Source organism: Canis lupus, chromosome 25 (assembly GCF_011100685.1).
Source record: "Canis lupus familiaris isolate Mischka breed German Shepherd chromosome 25, alternate assembly UU_Cfam_GSD_1.0, whole genome shotgun sequence".
Classification (NCBI taxonomy): Eukaryota; Metazoa; Chordata; class Mammalia; order Carnivora; family Canidae; genus Canis; species Canis lupus.
Window position 1 is genome coordinate 46922631 of NC_049246.1, and position 25957 is coordinate 46948587.

At 53.4% G+C, this 25957-nt stretch overlaps 1 protein-coding gene and 1 long non-coding RNA gene across 18 annotated transcripts in view; one reads left to right on the forward strand and one right to left on the reverse strand.

Moving 5' to 3' along the window:
- AGAP1 (ArfGAP with GTPase domain, ankyrin repeat and PH domain 1) overlaps window positions 1-25957 on the forward strand; it is a 532124-nt gene that overhangs the window by 191087 nt on the left and 315080 nt on the right. For 15 of the 16 annotated variants that reach the window (XM_038574273.1, XM_038574276.1, XM_038574283.1 and 12 more), the window contains 3 exons: window positions 14098-14183; window positions 16033-16174; window positions 20682-20816. In XM_038574273.1, coding sequence (XP_038430201.1) covers window positions 14098-14183; window positions 16033-16174; window positions 20682-20816 — 363 coding nt within the window. Of the gene's footprint in view, window positions 1-14097; window positions 14184-16032; window positions 16175-19410; window positions 19558-20681; window positions 20817-25957 lie in introns of those variants that run through there. The other variant, XM_038574284.1, reaches the window with a different exon arrangement.
- Window positions 298-18581, reverse strand: LOC111092466. 2 transcript variants are annotated; one of them, XR_005378871.1, is made up of 3 exons: window positions 18080-18581; window positions 14330-14601; window positions 298-888 (listed from the first exon to the last, which is right to left on the reverse strand). It is a non-coding gene; the product is annotated as an uncharacterized LOC111092466 (long non-coding RNA). The 2 variants fall into 2 exon arrangements; XR_005378870.1 differs by having other exon boundaries at window positions 18256-18580.

Consider the following 25957-nt stretch of genomic DNA (forward strand, 5'->3'; position numbering starts at 1 on the left):
AAGAATGTCCATGGAGCCTCCCTCCTGTGATTATAAGATTAACTGCTCTTAGCTACTTTTTCAAGGAACTGTGGGAACCAAACAGGGTGAAAGGTGCCGGGGTGCTCCGGTCCTGGCTGCCCGTGTCACGTGTGGGTGGAAAGGTCTGTGCTCACCGGTCCTGGCAGCGAGGGCGGCCTGATGGCGGTCAGGTCCCTGCAAGCTGGCTGTCCCTCCCCTCCTCCCGTCCTCAGGACTCTGCCTGCAGCTGCTGTTGCCCAGCAGATGTGTCTGTCTCGGGGCAGGAGATATGTTCTCAGGAGCACATGTATCTGAGATTTTTTTTTTTTTTTTTTTTTTTTTTTTTTTAGTGAATGTTTACTTAGTTGCTTAGAAACAAACCATGTGGTAAACACTTAGCCGTATTTTCTGGGACACATGAAATGCATTTAAGCTGTCAGCCCCCGAAACCCTTTCCAAATCAAATAAACTTAAAAAAATTTTTGTCAGCTACCACTGCTCAACAGATGTTAGGGCTTATTTCTAAACACGTCTTCTTGTGCTGTTTAATGTCCCAATGAAAAAAATCTGTAAACTCTAATAAAAGTTGAGTAGTTTTGAAATCTAGCCATTTAAATGTTCCAACATAATTTTGCCATGTTACTTGTGACAAAGTGATTATGAGTACTTGATAATGTTTTAATGAGGATTATCTGTAAACCTGGAGAGGACGAGCAGCCTGCCGGTAGGTAGGTTTAATAGACCAGGCACAAGTCAAGTCTTTGACCGTCTCGAGTCCTTTCGAGCCCACCGCTGGCTGGGGAAGTATCGTTGACCTCTCGCTCTCTTCCACCTGCTTTTAATTCTGTCCTCCCATATGTAAGCCGTGTTGAGGGTCGGGGGTGTCGTCTGAAACAGGTGAGGGATACTGAGATGAATACTAGGGCCACAAGGAATAACAGAGAAGCACATTATTACTTTGTTTTGAGCAGGGAAAAGCAAGCTGTAAAACAAGAATAAGGAGGTCGTCATGCTTTTGGCATCGACCAAGCTGGCAGGACAAAATGTGTTTTAGAGTTGGTCGTTTGGAACTCAGAACACATCTTCCCATGGTGTTATAATTAATTCAGCAAGAAACCGAGGGCGTACTGAGAGCTGGGCACCTTCCAGAGAGAAGAGCCTTGTGTTTCCAAAACTCTGATTCAAGGCAGTGATTCACACCTGGCTGAACGGGTCTCTGTGAGCGCTCCGAAGAGGGCATGCTGGCTTCTGCGGGGGAGAGCTCCAGGATCCCCCTGCAGCCCGCAAGTGCTCACTTAGGCCGTGTGACGCAGAGCCCCCGAATAGCACCGTGCACGCTGTTGACACAGCTGTGGCTTTCCTGAGACCTCTCAGGATGTCGCAGGTTGTTACAAAACCCTTTCTTTACTAGGAAGAAGGGAGATGAGGGTCCAGAAAGTTTCACCTTTTGCCATTGCAGATTATTTTTTTTTCCCAGAGAAATGTTAATACCAAGGTTTTTTTTGTTTTTGTTTTTGTTTTTGTTTTTTTTTGCTTTAAATGCATGCTGTCTGTGTTGCAAATTAAATAGTAATCATTGGATGCCCCAGAGCTGGCCCCCAGCCGGCGTGAAAGCACCCTGGTCCATTGCTGCATCTGTCCCCATCTCTGGCCTCGATGCTGTCCTCCTGCTGGCAGCTGGCTCCCGTCCCAGGGAGTCCGAGTGGCAGCAGAGCAAGTCCGACTCCGGTCCAGGCAGCGGCCTGCTCTGATCTGGAAGCCACAGGATGCGTGGTCATTGTATTAGCCTGGATCCTAGGTGACCAACTTCAAGGATCTTAAATAGAAGAGCAGGGATTTATTAGCTCGTGTCCTGGGAGTGGCCAAGGGGACGGATGCAGCTCTAGAAAGGCCCTGCCGATCCACACAAGCGCACGAGGAATGGTCTGTCCCCACTCCCTGCCCTGGTGGGCTTCATGTTCAGCTGTGTCTCCCCAGAGGGTGGCCAGCATTCTGTTGGTGGCCTCACAACCATGTGACCTTCAGTATCCCTGGGACACGGGGAGGAGAGCTGATTCTCTCGGTGGCTCCAGCAGAAGATCCCACACGGCTCTGGTCGCCTTGCTGAAGTCCCATGCTTTTCCTGTATGGTGACCGACAGGACGCTCGTAATGCAGAGCTCTGTCCCCACTAACAGACCCGTTGTCTGGGTGTTCAGTGTGGCAGCGGCCCGGGCACAGTTTGAACTCCCCCCAGTGCTCCCCCTGGCAAACCACTATGACTCCTACCGTCACTTTGGCTTTGGCTTCAGACCTCAAGTGTTTCAGGCATTTTTTTCCCTTCTTGATTTTCAAGGACAGCCGACTTGGGAATGTTCCGCGTTTGCTTGGATCTTAAAGTATCAGCTCACAAAGCCGTTTCTCTGCATCCCCTTCCCTGCTGTTGTCTTAACTCCCCTCCCCTCCTTCCCCCTCAGTTGTCTTATTGGTTCTCGGAAGTGGGAGAGACCAGACACTTGTCACATCCTTAGCTAAGGCGATCTGCCCACCGAGGTTGAGAGGCTTTCCGTGGAAGGCAGTACAGAAAGGGAGAGATGCTGGGCTGAGGCCAGCCTTGGGGTGAGCAGAGGAGAAGGGGGTGAGGGGCCCGTGTCTGGTGCACAGAGGAGGTGGGGGAAGGCAGGGGTTGGGAGAAGCTCCCTGCCTGGCTATGGGTCAAGGTGGAGAGCTTTACATTCTGGAGGAGGCCCGGTATTAATTTGAATGGATGGAGCTCACGTTTCAGTTACGGCTGATTAGAGACGGAGCGGTTGACGTTGTCTGAAGAAAATGTTCCACCCTGCGAGACCATGCTTGCTTGATCTTAGAGCTCCCAAGTGCGAGCTCCCCTTTGGCGTCCTGGCAAGCTCCAAGGGCCAGGACGTGGTGACGAGGGAGGTAACAGCAGCGGGCAACGGGGGCCAAGTGCCAGAACTACAGGAGAGGATCGGTGGTATAACGAAAGTGCCCTTGAGCGCCCCTCCGGGTCACGTCTTCCTGCTGGAGTCAGGGCAGGGCCTCTGTAGGGACCAGCCACTCGCTCCATCGAGCCCAGCTGTGTGTGCGCACCTGCGCACATGCCGATCTCCCGGTGATCTGCTACGGGGGACGGTTTCATATGGTTCAAATGACTTCACTGATGATCAACCCAGGCCAGACGTGGAAACCATTCAGCTTTGGCGTAGTGTTTTGTCCATCCCGGCTGGCTTCCTGGAGGCAGTGTGTTGGGAGACTCTGAGGCAGGCTCTAGTACAAGAGGAGTATGAAGGGCCATAAGTAGATGGCACCTACCCTGGATCTGGAAGCTGCTTGGGTCTTCTCTTCATGGGGTCCTGAGGAGCAGTGTGTGTGGCCGGCATTCGTCACCCTTTCCCGAGCACACCCGCCCCCCCCCGCCCCGTTTTATTTTGTTAACTGTTTTGCCAATTTTAAAAAATAACATCACAGGCAAAAGAAAAAAAATCGCACTTGCTCTTTGAGGGCCACTTGAGTGTGTGGATGGCGTGGAGAGAGCGGAAGGCGGGGTGGGGGGCGGCACACAAGCCACCTTGCGGCGTGTTCCTGCCTCTGTGCTCCGAGAGGTGGGGGAGCGGGTTCAGGCTGAATGAGGAAGGGAGGTCTGGCGCCCTGACAAACGTGGGGGAAGCGTGGGAGAGACAGAGCCCAGGTGCGGTGGATGCGCCGCCTGGTAGGGGTCAGGCCGGTCACTCTGGGCCCGTCCCTGGCAGCCCAGGTGGGAAAGAGGCCCTCGTGGGGGCTGCTGGTGGCTGGCTGACATAGGAGCGCTCTGAAGGGTGTTGGGGAGGCCGCACCCGGGCTGCTGACAGGCTTTTGCATGAGCCTGGCTTTGGAGAGGGAGGTAGGGACAAGCGGGAGGAGTCCGCCGACAGCCTCTGGAGGTTGGAACTGATTCACGTGCTGATAGAAGGGAGCGCGGGGTCCCCGTGACCTCCAAGCCCTCCGGAGCCGTTCATTAGCTCCGGCCACAGGGTGCGTTGGTGCCGTCCAGGCGCTGGGCCCTGGTGCGCCGTCCGGCTTGGGCAGGGGCCTGGCTGTGCGCCGGGGTCCGAGGCAGCCCCGTCTCGTTCCAGGTGCAGGAGCTTCCTGGGCCTTGCCGGGTCAGCTTGAGAGGCGGTGACACAGGCACGCACGTGTATACACGCACTCGCACACCTGTGGGGACGGCCCCTGGGGCCCGCTCAGCGCTGGCATCGGGCGCTCTCCCGGACCAGAGCTCCCTCTAGGCTGGAGACAGAACCTCCTGGACGCCTTCCACTGAAGTAAATACAGCGTTTCCATAGGACTGTAACAGTTCCACAGAGTCTCCAGAGAGATGGTGGAAAATATCAATCTGCACATCGGCATAGGAGACGTCAGAGCGGAGCCCGGCTCGCCTGCTCGGGCTGTGACTGCCCGTGAGCTGGAAGAGGCGTGCGTTTTTAAACGTTTATAAAAATAAATAGGCCCATAAAAACCCAACAGAAAAGAAGAACATGGCTCCCGGTGCCTAAGCTATTTATTATCTGGCCCTTTGGTCATCGTTTGCTCCACGGTGTGTAGAAACATCAACTCATTACGATGTATCGTTGGATTTGACTAACAGTGAGCAGCCTTTTATGATTTCTTGAAGCAGACATCTGATTGATATTCAGAGAAAGTGAGTGAGCCGTTCTTTTCTTTCTTTGAGAGAGAGTGAGAGGTAGAGGGCCAGAGGGAGAGGGAGATTTCTCCAGCAGACTGTGCACTCACCGTGGAGCCGGACGTGGGGCTCTATCCTACGACCCCAAGATCACGACCTAGGCAAAAATCAAGAGTTGGACACGTAACCCGGCTGAGGCACCCAGGCGCCCCGTGAGTGAGCAATTCTGAAAGCCTTTTACTTTCCATATTCGATTCTAGGATTGCATATTTAAAAATAGGGTTTATGCACCAGATTATTTTTTTAACGGAAAGTTATTTTCACATGGACTGCACCAGTTGAGAACAATAAATCTGAGGGACTGAGAGACCATTTGCCTGCGTGCTGGTAGCTGACTAGCCCACCATCCAGCTTCTGTTTGTTGCTCGCTGCCGACAGGGCTCCCCCTCACGCTCTCGCACTCCGGCCCGTGACACACGTGTCAGGCCACGGGTAGTGTCACTGGTCAAGGAAGCCTTGTTTTTAAATATTCTGGGCGAAGAGCTTGGCTCCTGTGCCCCAAGCTATAAAACTCTTTGTAAGTTTACCTTTTTTGATGCTTAAAATAAATGTGCAGAATATTAAAAATAACCATAAGTATGTTTTCCCCGCAAAGGAACAAATGTGCAAGACTGTATTTCACTAAGTTCACCACGCAAGCTATTTCGGGGGCAGCCGTAGGTACTGGAATGTTCAAGTACAACCACAGCGGTGGGCATTGGAACAGTTTCAATAAACAGTTTACAGATTTGGTTGTAAGTCAGATTTTACAGAGCAGGGTCCACCATTATATAGGACTGTTTTCTGTAGAATGCAGATTCAGGACCGCCCACCCCATCCGCTCATGGGTCCTGGGGGCTGGGCCTGTAGGGGCTGGTGGTGCCCAGCTTTCCCTGCCGTCCATCCCACACCAGGCCCGACTCTTGTCCATTTCCCGTCCTGCCCGCTGCCCTTGAGCACAAGTTGCATTAGGGCAGAGCTTCTGCCTCGTGGCCTCTGTTCCCGGCGCCAGCGCCGTGCGTGGCGTGTGACCGGGCTTGCTAAACACCAGTGGTGGTTCCGAAGACCACGATTGGGTGGACCCAGTGCCGGGAGGGAGGGTGGAATTGGCAGGAAGCACTTGGGAAAGGCTCACTCCCAGCAAGGCTCTTGCGTGCTGCTAGTAGGAACCCAGTGGTATCACCCGAGTGCAAATCCGATACATTCTGTCCCTTGGTTACTTTATCACTTGCTCCCATGGAAGCCTGACCAGACTTGTCAGCAGAGATATAGAGAATCTTCCCCGTGGAGCAATTTAAGAAGCACTGCCGAAGACTTCCAATTTCCTGAGCTGTCTTGACTTGTTCTCCTGGATCTTCCAGAACATGTGGAATTGGGACCAAGGATTAGGCAGAGTCTTGGTTTTTCCTGTAGGAATGGGAGCGCTGTCTTTCGCTGGCCGGTTACCCCCTCCTTGGTGTGCTCCCCTGTCACTGCATTTGCAGGTTGAGACTCTGCCTCCAAGTGTGAGTTTGCATTTGGAAATAGTAAAGTCGTCATCGTAACTGTAGCAATTACTTGCTGGTTTTTGCGAGGAGCTTGTGACATTTAAGGACCCCGTGGGGAGCTGACGTGGACTAGCTCATGCCCCCTCCCCGTGGCGATGTGAGTCAGGTGCTCTGATGACCTGAGGTTGCACACGAGGAAATGAAGGCCCCAGGAGGCACGGGCACCACTCAGGGTGTGGGCCCCGTGGGGCCCAGGGTGGGCCACTCTGCGTCTCTTCCCCTTCGCTGCTGCCTGGAAGCACCACCACCCACCATCACAACTTTATAGCTCATCAGCCGGGCTCAGGGCGCTTGGGAAGACCTCGGGTCACTGTGCATACTGTGGGCCGGGCTATGCCGTCCACCGCAGGGTGTTTGACCCCTGGAACAGCTGCCAAGTTATTGGGGAACATCCTGAGTTATGTGGAGGCACATAAGTGAGCTTTGGGGCTTTGGATTCTAGCTTCCCAAACAGCTTTGCAGGAAAATCCCGAGTGTGTGGGGCCAGGGCAGACGGAGTAGGTCTGGGGGCTCTGAGCCAAAGGGCCGGTCAAGTGCCAGGGTTGGCCTTGGCTCGTGATCCCAGAGGGGGGACCTGCTGGAAGAGGCCTGCGTGGTCAGCATTACACTCAGGAGCGTGCGGTGAGGGCAGGTAGGAGGGAAATCACTCTCATGCAGAGGCCTCTTTCCAGAGGGCGGACCCCTTATTCCCAGGTGGGGAGTCCTGGAGACCCTTGAGCTCTCTTCCCCCCCCCCCCCCCCCCGCCTGCCTTCTGGAGTCCATGACAACCCAGAGCACATCTTATTCTTTGCAAAAGTTGAGCTGCAGTTCTAATTACAGATAACTTTTGGGGGGGATAATAGTGTTTTAAAGCAATTTTAGGTAGTGTTTTTTTTGGGGGGCGGGGAGAAGCTCATTAAGTATCACTTAATGAGAGTGATACTAGGTCTGTCGCTGGATGTTGAAAATTGGAGATTGGCCTGGATAATCCAACCCTCACACCTGCCCAGAGTTGCTGTGTTTATTTTAGTCTTCAAAAGAGATGGTTTGAAGGAGAGAACTCTCCATAGGTTTCATGTATTAAACCTCCAGGTTTATGTATTCCTCAAAGCTCTTGGAAGCTAAGCTGTGAGGAAATCCTGACTGTTGAGCAACAAACCACTTCCTGAAACGTTTAGTTTTCCAGCTTCTGTTTGAGCAGCAATATCCTGTTGTCCCTGAGCCCCTGGGCCGGCCTCTGGGGCATCACGGCTCCGCCAGTGGCACTTGCTGCTCCCCGGAGGCGGCAGTGAAGCTCCTCTTAACGCAGAACAGAGCCCGAGGTTCCCCCGGTTCCAGCGTGACGTCTGCCTTTCCATCCAGTTAATTTAGGTTTTGTTGGCTTGGGGTCAAGAAAACCTGAGCTGCATGAGTGACACTTGGAAAAAAAAAACAAAAAAAAGCACCAACCCGTTTGCTGTTTCGAGGGGCCCTTCCACTAAACAGACCCCAAGTACCCAAGTAGGAGGAATGGTTGGGCTTTTACGTCTGGTGTTGAATTAATGAAAGCAGCTGCTCTCAGCCCACAGATTGTTTAGACAGAGGCCCCCCAGGTCACAGTAAGCACTGAACGTGCCGCGACTTACCCCAGAGTCAGCTAGTGAACTACTTGGTGTTGCTCAACCGACTTCTAGACCACAGTCTGCACACATGCCCGGCTTGTTGGTCGTGAGAACATAGGACACGTCCCCAAGCAAGGTGCTTGTCCGTGTAGACTCCAGGTGCAGACACATGCAGGACAGGGTTTTGAAAAGGCCAGGTTAAAAGCCGCCACGCCGCTAACATTCCAGAAGGTGGGTTTCTGCGTTTACATAGGAGTTTACCGACACAGCCAGATCCGCATTGTTCTTGGTCTCGTGGAGCGGATCACGTACTTGTTCCTTGTTAACTAGGATTCAGTTCCACGGCCCGTTATGTATACATAAAAATGCTTAAATCATCCATTTTTAAAAAGCCTTGAAGCCTCGCTGAAGGGAAGTCCTTTTGAGTAGCTTTGAAGCCCTGCTGCTTGATAAGAGGCCGCCGCACCTTTGCTGGCAGGAAGAGTCTTCCTCCAGCGCCTCTGTTTTCTCTTCTTTAAAGTGATGATGAGAGTCTGTGTCACATTTTCCTGGAACATCTTGCGGTCTTCTGATCTGCAGATTCAGATCTCTCTGCATTTCTGGAAAATTCCTTTGTATTTTTATCTCCCAAGAGTCTTGTAGTTCTTGGGGGTGGGGGGGGGGAGTTTGTTGTCAGCGACCCTGTTTATTCTTCTCTCAGGTGGGTCTGTCCTGTCCGCTCACTTCTGCCTCAGTTTACCTCCATTGTTCTCATCTCACCAGCTGTTTGTTTCAAGCCGTCCCTCTGTGTCAGACTCGCAGTTTTGAGCACCGTCTCTTCTCTTCCTTACGTTTTTTCGAATTTTACTCATTTGTTCCAAAATGTCGCTGTGGTTCTCCATTCTAGGGGTTTCCACCTCACCTCCTATTTGAGATTCTCCTCCCTGGCATTCTCGTTGTTTCGAAAGCCTACTATTAACATGCATTAGAGAGGGAAACGATCATCAGGGATTTCCTTCTGCTTTTTGAGTTGTTTTCTAACGCATTGGCTCCTGCGTTTTGCGTGCTCCCTGCCTGTCTCCCTCCCACCTCCTGTGGTATCTGCTGTCCTTCCCATTCCTCCAGGGACCCTCTCGCTGCTGGGACGGGTGCTGTCCTGCCCCTGCTCTGGGGTTCCCATGGGACACATACACGGCTGGGCTGTCGAGAAGGCCAGGAATGGGGCAGCCCGGGTGGCCCAGCAGTTTAGTGCCGCCTTCAGCCCAGGGCGTGATCCTGGAGACCCGAGATCGAGTCCTACGTCGGGTTCCCTGCATGGAGCCTGCTTCTCCTCTGCCTGAGTCTCTGCCTCTCTCTGTGTGTCTCTGTGTCTCTCATGAATTAAAAAAAAAAAAAAAAAAAAAGGTGGGAACGCTTGGGCCGCGGGACCTGAGGCTGGATGCTATGTGCCTGGGGAGTTACAGTATAAATGCCCATCCCTCTCCTCCGCGCCCTGAGGGAGCCGCCTCCGAACCACAGGGTTCTGCTCTTAGTCACAGACCGGGCCCTGCCTTTCCTGTAAATTTGCACATGTCCAACTATGGGGTTCCCTTCACTCGCGGGGCGGGGGTTGGAATCTGTACTGTATTCCCCACGGGGCCCCCCTTCCATTCTGGCGTCCTCCTTGCCTGCAGAGGGCCAAGGATAAGGCTGTGCTGCCTCTTCCATTTTTCCCTGCCCGTCGGGGGCTGTTGTTCACTCCGGGGGTGGGATTAGGGGCCTGCCCAGCCCTGGAGTCTTCCTTTTTATCCGAAGGCCACTGTTTTTGAGGTTTTATTCTGTGAAGCTTCGCTCTTTCTCTCAGTGGAGGGTGAATTATCTTCCTCCTGCTGCTTACTCTTTCCCCCTTTGTTTTATTAGGAATAAAGGAAAGGAAATGCAGCCACAGTGAAGTCCGATCTGCCGTCCTAACCTGGAACTTTGACTTCTTTCCCGATCTTCCTTTGTTATTTTACTTAGATCTGGGTGAAATGAAGTCATTAGAGACCACGGCCTGCTTGAGGAAGTACCATGTCCAACCTCATCTTGGCCGAGTCCTAACCCCGAGTCTTTCACCCGTGGAACCACTTGGTGGGCACCACGCATTAGTCCTCCTGCTGCTGCATTTTTATAGTTGTTACTGTTGGGTGTTTTTTGTTTTTTGTTTTTATTTTTAAACAACGTAAGTTTAAACAAAAATTGGCAGAGAAAATGAAATCTGACTCAGTTAAATTTTGTAAACTAATACATTACCGATGAGACTTATTTCCCAGCGAAAAAGTAACGTGGCCCAAAATTCTTTTAAATGTCACAGTACAAAGCTTCTCCACGACCTCCTTGTTAATAAGTTATGGACTTTGGTATTTTCGTCAAACTTTAAAGGGCAAAATTAACTTCAAAACATCTCTGGCACATTCATGATTAATTTTTTTTTAATTCTCTTAGGGAGAAATGAATTCATAGCCTTTCTCAGTGTATCCCTCTCATTCCACTTGTCTTAAATAATTATGATACAATGAAATTTGCAGACATTTTATCTTATCTTGGGGCTGTATGGAGAAGAACATTTTAGGCAAGTGTTAGTAAGGTTTTCACAGCCAAGAATGTCTGCACGCTGAGTGTAGGAGACCCAGTCCCTGGTGTGTGTCCTAGCCTGAGCCACGGCTTGTGATCGCTGACCATCCCCAGGCCAGCTTGCAGCCACGGGAAGCACCAGAGCCCAGCTGCAGCTTCAGCAGATGCTAGGACGATGCCCCTCCTCTTTCTTACGGAGAAGAGCAATAATGTGCTATACAAAGGCTAATTTAAACTCAAAAATGATTTTCATCCTTTGCCAAAGTAAAGATGAAAAACTATAGTAAAAAGAAAAAAGTCCAGTGAGGAACCTGGTGCGTGTGGCCAGCATGCCCTCAGCTGCTGGCACATCCGGGAGCTGCTGGGGGTGCAGGGCCAGCCGGCGGAGAGGCAGGGTCCCAGGGTGCAGAGGAAGAGGGTGGACTCCCGGTCAGACCTGCGGGCTGTGGAGTGCTGTGGCGTGGGCCTGCAGGGGTGAGGCAGCAGGAAACTCCTGCAGAAACCTCCCCGGGAAGCCTGGATGATTTCAACAAACAGGATGGAGGGAATACAGGGGGTTTTGAAATGTTATAGGGATAAGCTAGGCGGGCGGGAGAGAGTGTGAGAGCGTGCGTGAGCTCACTGTGGGTTAAGGTGTAGCTTGAGGCTCCGGAGGTTGTATCAGTTCACGAGGGCGGCGGTAACGAAGGGCCACAGATCAGCGGCGCTCCACACCACGCCGGTTGATGCTCCCACCTTCTGAAGCCCAGAAGCCCGAGGTCACGGTGTTGGTGGGCTTGATTCCTCCTGGGCCTGTGAGGGAGGGTCTGTTGCAGGCCTCTCCTGGCTTCTCATGGTTTGGAGGTCATCTTTGGGGCTTCTTGGCTTGTAAAGCTCCTGCTTTTATCTTCACCAAAATTTCTCCTTGTCTAAGGACACCAGTCACTGGGTAAGGGGCCCATCGTACCCTAGTGTGAACTCGTCGTAACTGATCACATCTGCATTGATTTTATTTGAAAATAAAGTCATGTTCTGATCTTATTTGGACCTCAGCATATGAATTTGGGGTGGGGGAGAGGACAGTTCGACCCATAACAGAGGTAATAGTGGGACACCGCGTGAGAGTAATGCTGCTCTTTGGGATGTGATAATTAGCTACTTGACAGATCAGGGGATGCTTAATGATTATCGAGGTTTTTCTAAGTACCTGCTGGATCCTCACGCCTCCTGTGCCCCCACTGAAAGGCCCCAGACATCAGCCCTTGTGCCCACCGAGAAACTCCCTTCCTCACTTTCTCCTGAGCACAGACAGGACTCTGTTGCTAAAAGGATGTTTTCTGGGTACTGCCCAGACCAGTCGCTGCCACCGGAGGGCCCAGCTGATGTGATATCACGGGAACTACTTTGAAATCACTTAACTCAGAGCACAAGTATTTTCCTGTGATGTGAGAGCTTTAAAAGTCTACATTAGATCTGCTGTCCACGGACTTGGTCTGGGGCGCTCTGCTACCTCGGGCTGCTCTGTAGTGCCTGTCACCCTCCTTCAGGTGCCTAGACTGACCTACCGGGAATCAGAGGAAAGATTTGTGAACTTGTACACAAATTCCTGTGGCTTTCCCCTTGTCCCCCTCAGTGTGACCCGTCAGATCTCCAGGAATGAGATGGGAAGGGAAAGGTTTTCTCCAAAGTAAGAAATAGATTTCCCATCTAACATTGTTTTTTTTTTTTTTGTTTTTCATGAAAGGTTGAATTCCGTTCATTCTGGCCAAGAGATTGTAGGTTTCCAGCATCTCTTTTTTTAAAGGTCTTAAAAAATAAATGATACTGGTTATTGTTGCAACATAGGCAGATTTTTCTATTGTAAGTAGGTCTGTTAAACGTTAGATATATGTTTTCTAAAAGCAAGTGATAACTCTTGGCAGAAATTTTGAAACATGCTAGTAATGCTCGCCAGCGCTGCTGCCCTGTGGGTGGGCACCTGCTCCCGGGTGGTGGGGGTCCCGTTTTACAGCTGGGGACCCTGCGGTACAGAGAGGTGAATAAGGAAGGTGAAGCCCCCCAGGTGGCGTGTGTGGCAGCGCCGGGACCCGCCCAGCCCAGGCAGCCAGGCCCAGCGTCGGAGTCTCGTGGCTGAGACACACTGGGGCTTGGGGCTTCTGCTGGGTGCTGGGTGTTTCCCAGCTCATTTTATAATCACGACGGCCCAGCTGGCAAAGGGTGCCGTGGTTTTTTTTTTTTTACCTACGAGGACTCTGTGATTCGGGGCCCCTGAGTCGTCTGCCAGTCTTCCTAGAGGTGCAGAAAGCACACCTCCGCTTGTCTGGATCCAGCGGGCACACACACCTGTTACACGCCCCCCCCCCCCCCCCATGGCCGTTCTCTGCCCCCTGCCTTGTGATAGCTGTGCCCGCCATGCAAGGGATCAATCAGAACGAAAGTTTTCTCGGTTTTGTGTGAATCTTGGAAAGTTTTCTTCAGGTTTTGTGGTTGAACAGACGGGACACCAACTAGAACCAAGTGTGTTTCACGTGCCCAGGAAGGAGTGGAGAGCGGGAGTGTGTGCACCTCTGTGCATGAGCATCTGTGTGTGTGCACACGCGTGCCCGCTTGGATAGGTTGTGTCACCCCCCCCCCCCCCCCAGCCTGCTGCAGTGCACGCAGCGGCTGGGGATGCTCTCCCGGCGTGGTTCTCCGGGGTGCGGGTACGTGGGGTTTAGGTGCTGTTTCTGGAAGGCCAGGGACTGTGAGAGTGAGAGCAGGCGCTGATGTGTTCGTCTCTCCCGCACGATTTGGGATCCTGGTGAGGGTTAGCTGGAGCGGGTGGACGCAGAGCCCAGGCTCTCGAAAGGTGGTTTGGCTTTGGAGATGGCAGAGGGACCCGAAGTGGACCTGCTTCCCGTGTCCGAGAGCAGCGTGGTCCGGGCGCTCCCGAGGAGAGAGGCTCCGGCCGGTGGCGCGTCCCTGCCACCTGGGTGTGTGCAGGGCCGAGATGTCGAGGGCCAGCCGCCTTCCCGCAGATGCACACACACACACACACGCACACACGTTTCTCGCTAACACGGCGCGCTCTCTAACCCCCCCCCGCCCCCCCCGCCAGCTGTCCCGCTCTGTCTCCACCTGTGCGGAGATGCCATCCAGTAGTTCTGTCTAACACGTGTGTAGTAGCTCAGCATCCCCCGTACTCGTGCCCCGTGAATACGGAAACACCATCCCCATGATGTTCTGTGTGTTCCCTTCAAAAACTGGGTTTCTCTTGAGGAGAATACAGGTTCGCGGCCCTCGAATTTTATCAAAATGTCGTAGACTAGGCACCTGTTAAACACGAAAAATGGGTTGCAGTCTCGTGAGCCCAACAAGAGAATGATCATTTCAGCGCTCTCTGTTTCTGAACTCTGCCTCAACGTGTTCGCAGTGGGAGAGAACTCCCGCATTTACAAACAAAGCCTGTGTTAGAATCCTGCCCTTCTCAGCCACGGGCGCCCCTGGCGTTGCGTGGGAGGCTGTGGACTCTCACCAGAAGTGAACACGGGTCCTTAACGACAAATACTTAAAAGTCTGAGTTCAGTACTGCTTTTAAAGTCCAGTGGTTGCTGGTCCTAAATACTGAGAGAGTGGCCTCCAGGGCGACAGCCTAGGGTGTATTTTTCCACAAGCGAAGCCCACGTCTGTTTGCCCTCCTAGCACCCCGTCTTCCCCGTGTAACGAGGCGTTTTGTGTGTGGCAGGTGGCAGATTCAAGAAAGAGATCGTGGTGGACGGCCAGAGCTACCTGCTGCTGATTAGAGATGAGGGGGGTCCTCCAGAGGCGCAGGTGAGTACTACAGGCTCGCCCCGAAGCCCCTTGCCCCTGCCCCTGGGCTTGCGCGTTGAGCTCCCGTCACGCGTGACATCAGAGCTCACCCCACCCAAAATGCGCCCAGATATGTCGGAGCTGACGCCTGGCTGGTAAAGCCTTACCTGGGCACCGCCGCTTCTCCGAGGAGGTAAACGGGATGATGCTGATGACGGTTACTATTGACCTTTTCGTTTCCACTTGGAAAGAGGAGGGTCTCCGGGTGCCCGGCTGAGCTGCTCTGATTCTGCTGTGGGACTCTGGGGGGCGGCCGAGCTTCCAGGGCCCTCCAGGCACTCCCAAGGCTCCAGCCTTACAGGGTGCTTAGGAGTGTCAAATGAGATGGTACGTACTGGCCGTACAGTTGCCCCCAAAAGTAGATGTGATGGAGGTTCACCTGGAAACAGGTAAGACAAGGACAGGATGGCACGAGTCAGGTTGTTGTGGGATTTTATTTTATTTTTTATTTTTTTTAAAGATTTTTTTTTTTTAATTTTTATTTATTTATGATAGTCACACACACAGAGAGAGAAGCAGAGACACAGGCAGAGGGAGAAGCAGGCTCCATGCACCGGGAGCTCGACGTGGGATTTGATCCCGGGTCTCCAGGATCGTGCCCTGGGCCAAAGGCAGGCGCCAAACCGCTGCGCCACCCAGGGATCCCTTTTTTTTAAAGATTTTATTTATTCATCGAGATGCAGAGAGAGAGAGAGAGAGAGAGGCAGAGAGGCAGAGACCCAGGCAGAGGGAGAAGCAGGCTCCATGCAGGGAGCCCGACGTGGGACTCAATCCCGGGTCTCTAGGATCACACCCCGGGCTGCAGGCGGCGCTAAACCGCTGCGCCACCGGGGCTGCCCTGTTGTGGGATTTTAATGTTTCTCCCTGACTTTTGCTAATTTTGTTAAGTAGCTATGTAAATTTCTTGGACCGTAAGTAATAACATCCTCAGAGAGGCCTTTAAGAACTCGTTGGCAGGACGCCTGGCTGATTCACTTGGTGGAGTGTGCGACCCTTGATCTCAGGGTTGGGAGTTCAAGCCCCAGGATGGGTGTAGAGATGACTTAAAAAAAAAAAAAAAAAAAGAATTCAGTGGCAGGTGATCTTTCTAGTACAAAAATCTCCTCTTGGGCAGCCCCGGTGGCGCAGCGGTTTGGCGCTGCCTGCAGCCCAGGGTGTGATCCTGGAGACCTGGGATCGAGTCCCACATCGGGCTTCCTGCATGGAGCCTGCTTCTCCCTCTGCCTGTGTCTCTGCCTCTCTCTCGCTCTCTCTGAATGAATAAATAAATAAATCTTTAGGAAAAAAAAAAAAAAAAAAAGCCTCCTCTTGTAGCCCAAAGGTGGACCACAGCCTGGGTGGAGGCCATGGGAGCCCAGAAGAGGAGCGCCCCCGCCCCCAATGCCGGGGTCCAGCAGGGCTCCTGGACGCTCCGTGGAAGGGGGTCCGTGTGAAATGCAAAGCTTCGGGATCGCTGTCAGGGCCTGTCTTCCAATTTTACGAGGCCGGCTTTGCCCTGCGTGTGGAGCACTGCCGCTGGCTGGATTGGGGCCGAGGGGGGACATTCCTGTAGGGAAGCACGTCCCAGGTTGTGTCCTGAGGAGACCGGGGTGGCCCGGGAGGGAAGGGGGTGAAGGTCCCATTCCAGGTGTGCAATGAGGAGGACGTGAGTGACGCCACAGCCACGTGTGACAGCCGAAGGCAGGCATCGGACCCATCCTGCGCAGGGGACGGCCGACCACGCGTCCTGTGCTCCCGAAGACGCTGTCCCCACCCTTCTCTCCGACGATTGTCACTCAGCTCCTTCTCTCCTCTCTCTTTTTCGCCCTAGTTTGCCATGTGGGTGGACGCTGTGATATTTGTCTTCAGCCTGGAGGATGAGATAAGCTTCCAGACCGTTTACCACTACTACAGTCGGATGGCCAACTATCGGAACACGAGCGAGATCCCTCTGGTTCTGGTGGGGACCCAGGGTGAGTGCTGGCTGCGCAGCCTCCGAGTATAGGACCCCAGCGGTTGGGCAGTAAGTGGACTCAGGGCCATAGGTTTGGTGTGAAGGGATTTGAAAATGATTAAAGAAGAAATAATTTCCAACCGAGGGCTGTTTCCAATGAGAATCCATGAACCTGAAACTGTCCGGTTTCCTGGTTCGATCCTCTGGAGAAGTCGCATGGTCAGCACCCGCAGAGTAAAACAACCCCTTCCCACGTGCTCTAGGGAAAACAGAAATCTATTTTTTTTCTTTTTCTGTAATAGGATCTCTTAATTCTTTCATTCTTTGTTATGTAAGATAATTCATAAGGAGTTTAAAAGGTGGTTGATTTTAACTTTGGTACATCTTTAAAATTTTGCTGATTTCTTAGGGCAGAGTTTGCTTTTATTTCCCTGTCCTGTGTTATGATCTGTATATAATCCTTCACCTAGCAGGTGCCTCAGAGCCTGGGATTATCCTGTATGAGCACGTTTCCTGCTTTCTGCTGGGCTTCTTAAAACTTGGCCTCTTGCAAAGCGACATCCCTGAAGTCCTTGTCCTCGATCCGATTCTCTGATACACTGGTGTCTCCCGTCTGGGTCTTAGGAAGCCACGTAGAAAGTTTTTAAAAACCGCAGGCAGGTTACTTTTAAAAACTGCTTTGTCAGCAGTATGGGTGCCTTAGAAAGGAATCCTGTCCAGAAAAACTGGATTGTGCCTTCATTTCTGTTGTGGGGGTTCACACGCCGTATCCGTCCATACCGTCCGCGTCTGTCTGCCTTGCCATGCCCGGATGGGAGACCTTTCTTTTTTTTTTTTTAAATTTTTTATTTATTTATGATAGTCACAGAGAGAGAGAGAGGCGCAGAGACACAGGCAGAGGGAGAAGCAGGCTCCATGCACCGGGAGCCCGATGTGGGATTCGATCCCGGGTCTCCAGGATCGCGCCCTGGGCCAAAGGCAGGCGCCAAACCGCCGCGCCACCCAGGGATCCCCGGATGGGAGACCTTTCTGAATGAGAAACCAGCTGCGTTGAAGAAGCAGGAACGGCCGGCCGTGCGCCTGGTCCCGGGTCTGGTGCGCAGAGCACGAGCTCAGGCACAGAACCCGCTGCCCTGCGGGGAATCTGCGTGGAGAAGCCCCAGGATGGGGGCGGGGGGCGCGTGTGTGTCTTGTGAGATCGGGAAGTGGCATGGAGTCGATGGAAAGCATCCTCTCCGCGTCCTGGCTGTACAGTGTCGGCGTCGGGGGCCGCCGCTCCCCTTTCCGCGCACCGTAACGGGGGCCTCCGCGCCAGGCCCGGCAGCAGGTGGAGTCCACCTCCCAGTGGACCATCAGGTTCTCTGGGCCCGGGGCGCCCTCTGCTGGTCGTCGTGGCACAGGGCGGCGCCCGTGCTTCTGTTCTGCTGCGGGGCTGTCCTGACACTTGTCAGCCCTCTTCATGGGTGGGGGTGGGGGTCCCTGGTGGGGGGGGGCTCCCCGTGGTGGAGCGAGCCTTTGGCAGCCATGCCTCGCCAGCTGTCTGAGTCAGGGGGTCTGTGTCTCAGGCCGAGCGCGCTTCCCCGTGGGCTCGCCGTGCTGGGGAGCAGGGCCTGTGTCGCTCCGGCCGGCGGGCTTGTGTGACGCGGTTGTCGCCTCGTGCAGCCGTGGTTTCGGTCCTGGAGCTGGAGTGGGCGGTTGGGACCACGCAGCCCTGGCATCGGCGCGCCCTGGTGAGCGGCGGCCTTCCTGTGTCTGTCGCACCTCCGTAGAGCGTGGCTGTCCCCGAGGGCGTGGCTGGGCGCCAGCAGCGCCTCTGCTCCCCTCCTTGGAGCAGCCGAAGGAGGACACGCCCGCCTCCCCCCCGGGGCCGCTGGCGTTTGCGGAGCGAGGCCCTGGGCAGCCCTTCCCCTGCGTCCCTGCGCACCTGCGGAGCATTTGTCGGGAAGGGCCAGAGGCGACAGCAGCTGAACCAGGGAGCCTGGGTGCCGGGTGGACGCCGCAGGCTCCTCACGGCCGTTTGTGGGACTTCATTCACGCTTGAGCGTAGCCCCCCCCCCCAGTGAACCGGACACGACTGTTATCACGGAGGGTGTTCCTCACCCGAGGGGTCCTCCCGGTCCTCACACCTCTCATTTCCAGGGTGTCCCAGAAGCCCCAGTGCCCAGGGGGTGGAGTGAGTGTGGGCTTCTGGAAGGTTCCACTCCTAGGCCCATGTTAACTGCTCGCAGCCTTGCTTCCTGGGAAGCCTGAATGGTGGTTGCGCTTTCGCTCGGGCCGCGGGTGATGCCGGAGGTACAAGGTGGTTCGGTTACAGGCGCTGGGGCCTCCGAGCTTTCCCTGCCCGGCGCCTGGGTCGGTGGCCCCGAGGTGGGAGGGTCGGGGGTGGGAAGGATGAGCAGTTAGGCCCGGGCCTGCAGGGCGCCGCAGCGTGTGGCCTCCTCGCAGGACCGGCGTCCTCTCCGGGTGCGGCCGGGAGCTGCGCGGGGGACTGGAGCGGACCAGGACGCTGGTGAGGCCGCGTTGACGGGACGTCTGTTACGCTGGTTCTTTCCTAAAGGTTTGCGCCTCACGCCGATCGCATGGAGAGGCGCAGCTGTGAGCAGACGCGGAGCTGCGGGTGGAGGGGGAGACCAGGCCGGCGGAAACGCGGTCGGGGGCCCCACGGCCTCGCCTCGACCTGTCGCTGCACCTGGAGGGACGTTATACTAGAGTGTTGAAGAATTACGGATTTCAACCTCGTTTTCGGTTTTCTTTTTTACTTCGTTTTTTACTGTTTTCCTTTTTTTTTTTTTTTTAAAAGATGCCTGCACCTTTCAAAAATACTTCTTTTCCTTAAGTGTTGTGAAACCCAAGTCTGTAAGGCAAGAAGACAGGACAAGATGTTCTTTGAAGAAATCCCTCTAAGGGACCTTGCCAGGGAATGTTCTAGAACATCTATTGAGGTGGCACAGGCCATTGTCGGAGAAAGAGACCTGAATCGGAGTTAGTCTTGATTTCTCAAAGGGAAACGGTCAGGTCAGGCCTATTCCACGGGCTAAAAATAAAACAGGAAGTAAGACAAAGAGAGGGGAAAATGAATAAATTATTCCCTCAAGATGCCACTTTTTTTATACTTATAAAATTAAATGTCGCATGCACTTCCTGAGCCCAAAAATACCCCAAATTTAAAAGGTCTCATAAGACATCTATTGTGCTGCTCTTCCTCTGACTAGCGGGGAAAACCGTGCCGGTGGGTTTGTTTTCAAAAGCAGTTGGGTGTTTCCGTGGCGTCGGAACCTCAAGCCCCCGAGAAAGCCTCCCGTTGGAAGGTCCCTGAGAAGCACCTGCTGTCTCCACCAGGCGCGAGAACGCGTGGCGGGATGGCTGGAGGCCTCTCGGACGCCGAGCTGATAAAGAAGCCTGGTTTGTCATCTTTAGGGCAAGGGGGCAGGTGCCCACGTCTTTTCTGCTGCGCACACGGCCGCATCCGTGCCTGGACCCCGTGGGAAGTGGGTGTGCCCAGGAGCGGCCCTGTTGCTTACGGCCCTCCACTGCCCCCCTCACTTCCCACTCCTGCCTCAGTCTCCCGTAAACATACCGGGTGCTTGGCCGCCCCCTGCCCCAGGCGTTCTGCTCCCAGGGAGTGGCTGGTCAGGCGCCCCCTCCTCCCCGCGGGTGGGGCGGCCCTGAAAGCCTCACCGAGCATGCTCTGCACTGACCACTGACCGTAGGGCCTCCTGCCCTGCCTGACGTCGCCCTCGCAGCCACACTCCATTCACAGTCGAGGTTGTTCTAGGTCTCCCTCCCCGGCCCGCCTGATTGCCCCCCTCCCCACACAGGAGCACAGAGCCTTGTCTGTTGTGTTCCCTGGGGTAGCCCTGTGCCCGGAACAGGACCAGGTGCATCGGGGCGGCTCTGTGGGCAGGTACTGACTGAACAGGTGAAAGGCTGCACCTGGGGAATCGTGCAGCTAGAACCCAGTGAGCTGGGTGCCTTGTGCTCCAGAAGTCACCTGCAAAGAGTGAGCCTGGGATGTGATTTTTTTTTTTTTTTTTTTCCTTTTTAAAGTATCCTCCTCTAGAGCCACATTTAATTCCTTTCTGGTCATCACTTTACCTCCATTTCAGAAGCGGGATCCTCTGAAACCAAGTTTTACAAATGATGAGTATTTTGAATGTTTGAGATCATCACTTTGAGGGTAAAATAGGTTTTTGTGGATTTTTTTCAAAGATTTTATTTATTTATTCATGAGAGACACAGAGAGAGAGGCAGAGACACAGGCAGAGGGAGAAGCAGGTTCCCTGCGGGGAGCTTGATGTCAGGACTCGATCCCAGGACCCCAGGGTCACACCCTGAGCCAAAGGCAGATGCTCAACCACGAGCCACCCAGGTGTCCCTAAACTAAGCTTTAAAAACTCCAGGTTCTTAAACACATCACAGCACGAGGAGCAGGGTGCAGGTTTTGAGCTACTTGGAGACATTAAGTGGTGGGAAGTCCTCAGCTGCTTATGGTCATCGTGTCACTACGTTCTGCTCGTCTCTTGCAGATGCCATAAGTTCCACCAACCCGCGGGTCATCGACGACGCCAGGGCGCGGAAGCTCTCCAGCGACCTCAAGAGGTGCACCTACTACGAGACGTGTGCCACGTACGGGCTGAACGTGGAGCGGGTCTTTCAGGACGGTAAATATTCCCCGCTGCGGGTCACCATCCCCTTCCCTTAGAGCAGGTCCCCGTCTGTGCAGCGACGGAACCTGTGGCCTGATGTGTGGGCCGTGGTGCGAATCTGGGCGCCCCCTGCCTCCAGAGGTGCCCCTCAGCCGTGGGTGTGCTCAGAAGACCCAACAGTCCTATGGTGAATCCTGTGTGTGCACAGGATTTTTGTGCACAGAGGGAAGCATTTCCCAAGCTTATCTCTGCACGTGGTGTGTCACACTTAACGCATTTGCCATCTCTTCTTCACTGTAGCTCCTCATTCTTCATTTAAACCCGACTATATAAACAGCCTATTTCATGTTTTAGGCTTTGGAGAGAATAATCCGAAAGAGGAAAGAGCGTCAAAAATTTAGGCCAAAAAAGAAAAAACCCAAAACAAAACAAAACAAAACCAATCCCACATTAAGACTCAGGGCTGAGAGCCAGCAGCAGAATTTAGGAATTGTTTCTTTGTTGCTGAATTCATTAGTGATCATCCACCCCCGGAACAGCCGTACAGCAGGCAGGAAGCCCCCCTGGAGGAGGAGGGTTCCCTAACGGGGAGACATTCACGTACGTGATCATGATGCCAAGTGCCGGGCTAGGAAGAGGGAGGGGGAGAGGGTGGATGAAGAAGTAGGGGAGGTGGTCGGGGGGAAGGGAGGGGCTCTGTGGGCCAGAGGGGCCAGGAAGGTCTGGGGCAGAGAGACCCTGCTAGCCTAGAAGGCCTAGAAGACCAATGCTCCCTGCAAAGGCTCCCGATTTCCGCCTGGAGTCGCAGGGAGTAGCTCCTAGGCTGCCTCCCCTCTGGCTGACGTTGGTGGCTGCAGAGTGGACCCCCGAGCCCTTGGTCAGCCTAGCCTCACCGGAGAGCATGCGCAGAGCTGCGTGGGGTTCCTGGGGGCGCCCAACGGGGCAGGTGCACTGTCTGCCCCCCTTCCCCACCCCCCGAGCAGCCCAGACCCTGTGGGGCCATTACAGGTGAAGATCCCCAAGCTTGGGTGCACGGGCCCCATCTGGCCAACCCCCCGTGTCTGTGTTTTCCCAGGCGCAAGGCTGGGCTGGCCTTGTCACCACAGCAGAGTTCCGTGGTTCACGTGGAAATGTCACGGCCCCGCCAGGCCTGAAATGGCTCCTCTCTGGCCCTTTGCGGAAGGTTTGCTGGTCTCTGATGGATATTTGCAGAATTTAGTTGTATGGATGACCTTATGCTCCACAGTGATTGTGTAACTTGTGCGTTTATTGCAAACGTGAACTTTCCGTAAATAAATGAGCCTGTACATGATGATCTCGAGAGTGAGTTATGCGAGGGGTTGCCCAACAGGTTACTGGGCTTCCCTGCCCTCGTCTGGAGTCAGAACAGGGACTGAAACCCATGACACAACATTTTCTGTGTCTTTTATGATTTTTGTCCTTAAAATATTTCCGTCTATATGAGGATAAGTTTTAAAAATAAAATGAGGGTTTACTCTACGTGTTTTGCCAGGTAATTACAAGGTCTGTCTTTTTATTAAGCCGTGGACTCTTTGTTAGTGATAAGAGTATTTGCTGACCGACTGGGGACTGTGCTCAGGACTTAGCAGTCATGAACAAGAACAATCCATTTTGCTCCATAAGGAAAAAAAACCAAAACCTTGTGAGATTTGGAGGTAAATCAAGGCTCAGAAAAATTACGAAGCTTGACAAAGGCATTGGGGCTGGATGGGGCGCCTGTCTTGGGAACAGGAGCCCAGAGCCTTACCTGTTGTGTCCTTAAAACATCGGTGATGTGGGTCCTTCCCTGGGGGAGGCTGGCGGAGGGCGCGGGCAGCAGGCCCACCACCCGCTCACAGACTCTGGTCATTCAGATTTCTCTTTCTGGCTTCCTTTGGCCTCAAGGCTTGCTTTTGTTTATGTGCTTTTTCTGTCCTTTTAGAAGGAAAAAGAAAGTACGTGTGGTTTCTGCATAGCATTTACCTTAACCACCGAAAGAAGAAAAGCCAGACCCCCACCTCCACCTGCCCCTGCCAGCCAGGCTTTCGAGTCAGCCGGCTGTCTGGGTTTAGTTTTTAAGATGCCAAGGACTGTAGTCTGCTTCTTTAACTCTGAGTTGTTAGTATCCTGAAACTGAAGACAAATTGTAAAAAAAAAAAAAAATTTTTTAAGAGTTTACTTATTCATGAGAGACACAGAGAGAGAGAGAGAGACAGAGACAGAGACACAGGCAGAGGGAGAAGCAGGCTCCACGCAGGGAGCCCGACGTGGAACTCGATCCCGGGACTCTGGGGTCACAGCCTGAGCTGAAGGCAGATGCTCAACTGCTGAGCCACACCAGGCATCGTGACAAATTGTAAAATTAATGAAGAAGCAGAACGTCTGTTTATTTTTGTCTCCGGAGCGTCGTTCTCAGGTGCCTCTCGGAAAATAATCCAGGAGGGAGGCTCTCTGTCGGCACCAGGGGCATCAGGAGGCAGGGAGGGCCGTTGGTTCCGTCCCCCGAGGGCCTTGCACTCGCCATACCTCTGGCTCTGGCTCAGGGATGAGAAGAGGGCAGGTACGGGGAGGGCCCCTGCCTCGGCGAGGTGGAAGTCCAGCACCCACAAACCTAAGCTTGCACCTTCCCCGAGGGTGGGGGACGCGTGCGACGGACCAGGTGGCTGTCACCTGCTCGCAGCAGTCGGGACCGTCCTTAGTCCTGCTCCTCTAGCTGCGTTTGTGTGGCTCATGGAACAGCTCTCTGGGGGCTCCTGCGATGAAAGATTCACCTCTGAGCAGTCACGCACCCCTGGTTCCCTGCTCTGGGCCGCGGGGTCTCTGTGTGGTTCCCAGGACAGCCCTGCGGGGGGCTCGGGCCCCAGGGGCCGGCCCAGTGGGGGAGGCGGCCCCGGGCTGCGCACAGCCCACCCGCCCGCCCCGAGTCTGTCCAGCGGTGGGCAGTTCCGGTCGCCGCCACCCGTGTCTGGATGATTAATGACTTCAGGCTCTTACCGTGGTGATTTTGAAGTTTGGCAGGAAGTTTTTTGAAAGCCGCTGGTCACTTGTTCTCACAGGGCCTGGATTCATGAAGATAAAGGAGGACAGAAACATAAAGTTGGTTCTCTGCAGAGAGAATTGCTTCTCGGGTGTTAGGATTTTTTTATTCAAGAAGAGCTTCTCTCGCTCCCTAAAGAAACCAGCCGCGTGGGAGAAGCCCTTGCCGGGCGTGTCGTCCGGGCCGTTCCAGCGGAGCCTCTGGGTAGGTAAAGGAGGGTAGCGTAGGTGATGGGATTTCTTTCGACCTAGATATTCAGGGACGAACCTAGAATTATTAGAACTCAGTGACAAAAATAAATTCACCCCCTAGAAGCCCAAGCAGTGCTGAGCGGTAGTGAACAGCCGTGTGTGTAAGGGGACCCCTCGGACCGTCGACGTGCACGCCGCCTCCCCAGTGTTCACGACGGAGCGTTGGGAATTTTAGTTCCCTGAAACCGGAGTTTGGAAATGAGGAATTTCACTCTCTTTTTCAAACACTTTGAAATTTCTCAACCTACGCCGAACGTCCTTGTTTCTAGCTTGTTTTGCTTTGATGACCGCGATCGGGTAATGGATGTATGATGAGCGTCATGATTTGTATCATAGCGGAGTTCACGTTTTCAAACTAAGCGTGACATGGAATCAGTTGTTCGTGTTGACGTTTTACGGGATAGAGCCAATAGATGCCCTAAGTTTCCAAGGGGGGTGTATATTTTATGATATTCAAATTCTGGTATCTGACTGGTGTTTGAGATTTGAAAGATCCCTGATATATAAAGAAAAGTGGTTTCCCTTTCATAAAGAATGTGTGGAACCTGACAGTGGTACAAAATATTTAATTTTCTCTTATCGAAGCTACTTTATGCCCCTGCCCCCCCCTCCGTCTCCTATAATGAGCTGATCGAGATTTGTCTGTATTACAACACAGTGTGGTTTTATATTTGGGTTGTTCCTGTTAGGCCACCAGCTGTCTTGTATACAGAATTTAGTATTCTCACACGTATATTCTAAAATTGTTACCACTTGTTAAATCCCAACCGAAAGCATCCTGTTACACATGAACGCATACTCCCCTCTAGAGCTTTAACTTCTTACCTTCCTAAGCTTGTGTTGATAGGACAGTAGGAAAACCTGAATGCAGCATTTTGCTCTGAAAATAATTGTTCAGACCTGGTCAAGATGCATATAAGCCAAGTTCTAGACAAATCACAAATTACCGTCTTTCTATCTGACTTTCTCCAAGACTGCTGGGACGTGCCACTGTGTCATCAAGAATAACTGGATAGTTCAGTGATCTCACGTGGAGGACAGCTCATTCTAGGGTAGATGCTCTACATTATTTTTTTTAAAGATTATTTATTTATTTATTCATAGAGACAAAGAGAGGCAGAGACACAGGCAGAGGGAGAAGCAGGCATCATACAGAGAGAGAGCCTGATGTGGGACTCGATCCCGGGTCTCCAGGATCACGCCCTGGGCTGCAGGCAGCACTAAACCGCTGCGCCACTGGGGCTGCCCGATGCTCCACATTATTTATATGAAAAAGAGACCATTTGATCTGAGGTGTGTATGGGTGGAGAGGCTGGGCAGGAGTATTAGAGGGGTTCTGAGGTGCATATGGGTGGAGAGGCTGGACAGGAGCATTAGAGGGGGGGTTCTTGGGGTGCATGTGGGTGGAGAGGTGCGTATGTATGGGTGGAGAGGCTGGGCAGGATCGTTAGAGGGTTTCTGAGGTGCATATGGGTGGAGAGGCTGGGCAGGATCATTAGAGGGGTTCTGAGGTGCATATGGGTGGAGAGGCTGGACAGGAACATTAGAGGGGGGGTTCTGGGGTGTATGTGGGTGGAGAGGTACATATGTATGGGTGGAGAGGCTGGGCAGGATCGTTAGAGGGTTTCTGAGGTGCATATGGGTGGAGAGGCTGGGCAGGATCATTAGAGGGGTTCTGAGGTGCATATGGGTGGAGAGGCTGGATAGGAGCATTAGAGGGGTTCTGAGGTGCATGTACGTAGAGAGGTGCATATTGTGGAGAAGCTGGACAGGAACATTAGAGGGGTTCTGAGGTGCTTGTGGGTGGAGCAGTGCATATAGGTGGAGAGGCTGGGCAGGAGCATTAGAAGGGTTCTGAGGTGCTTGTG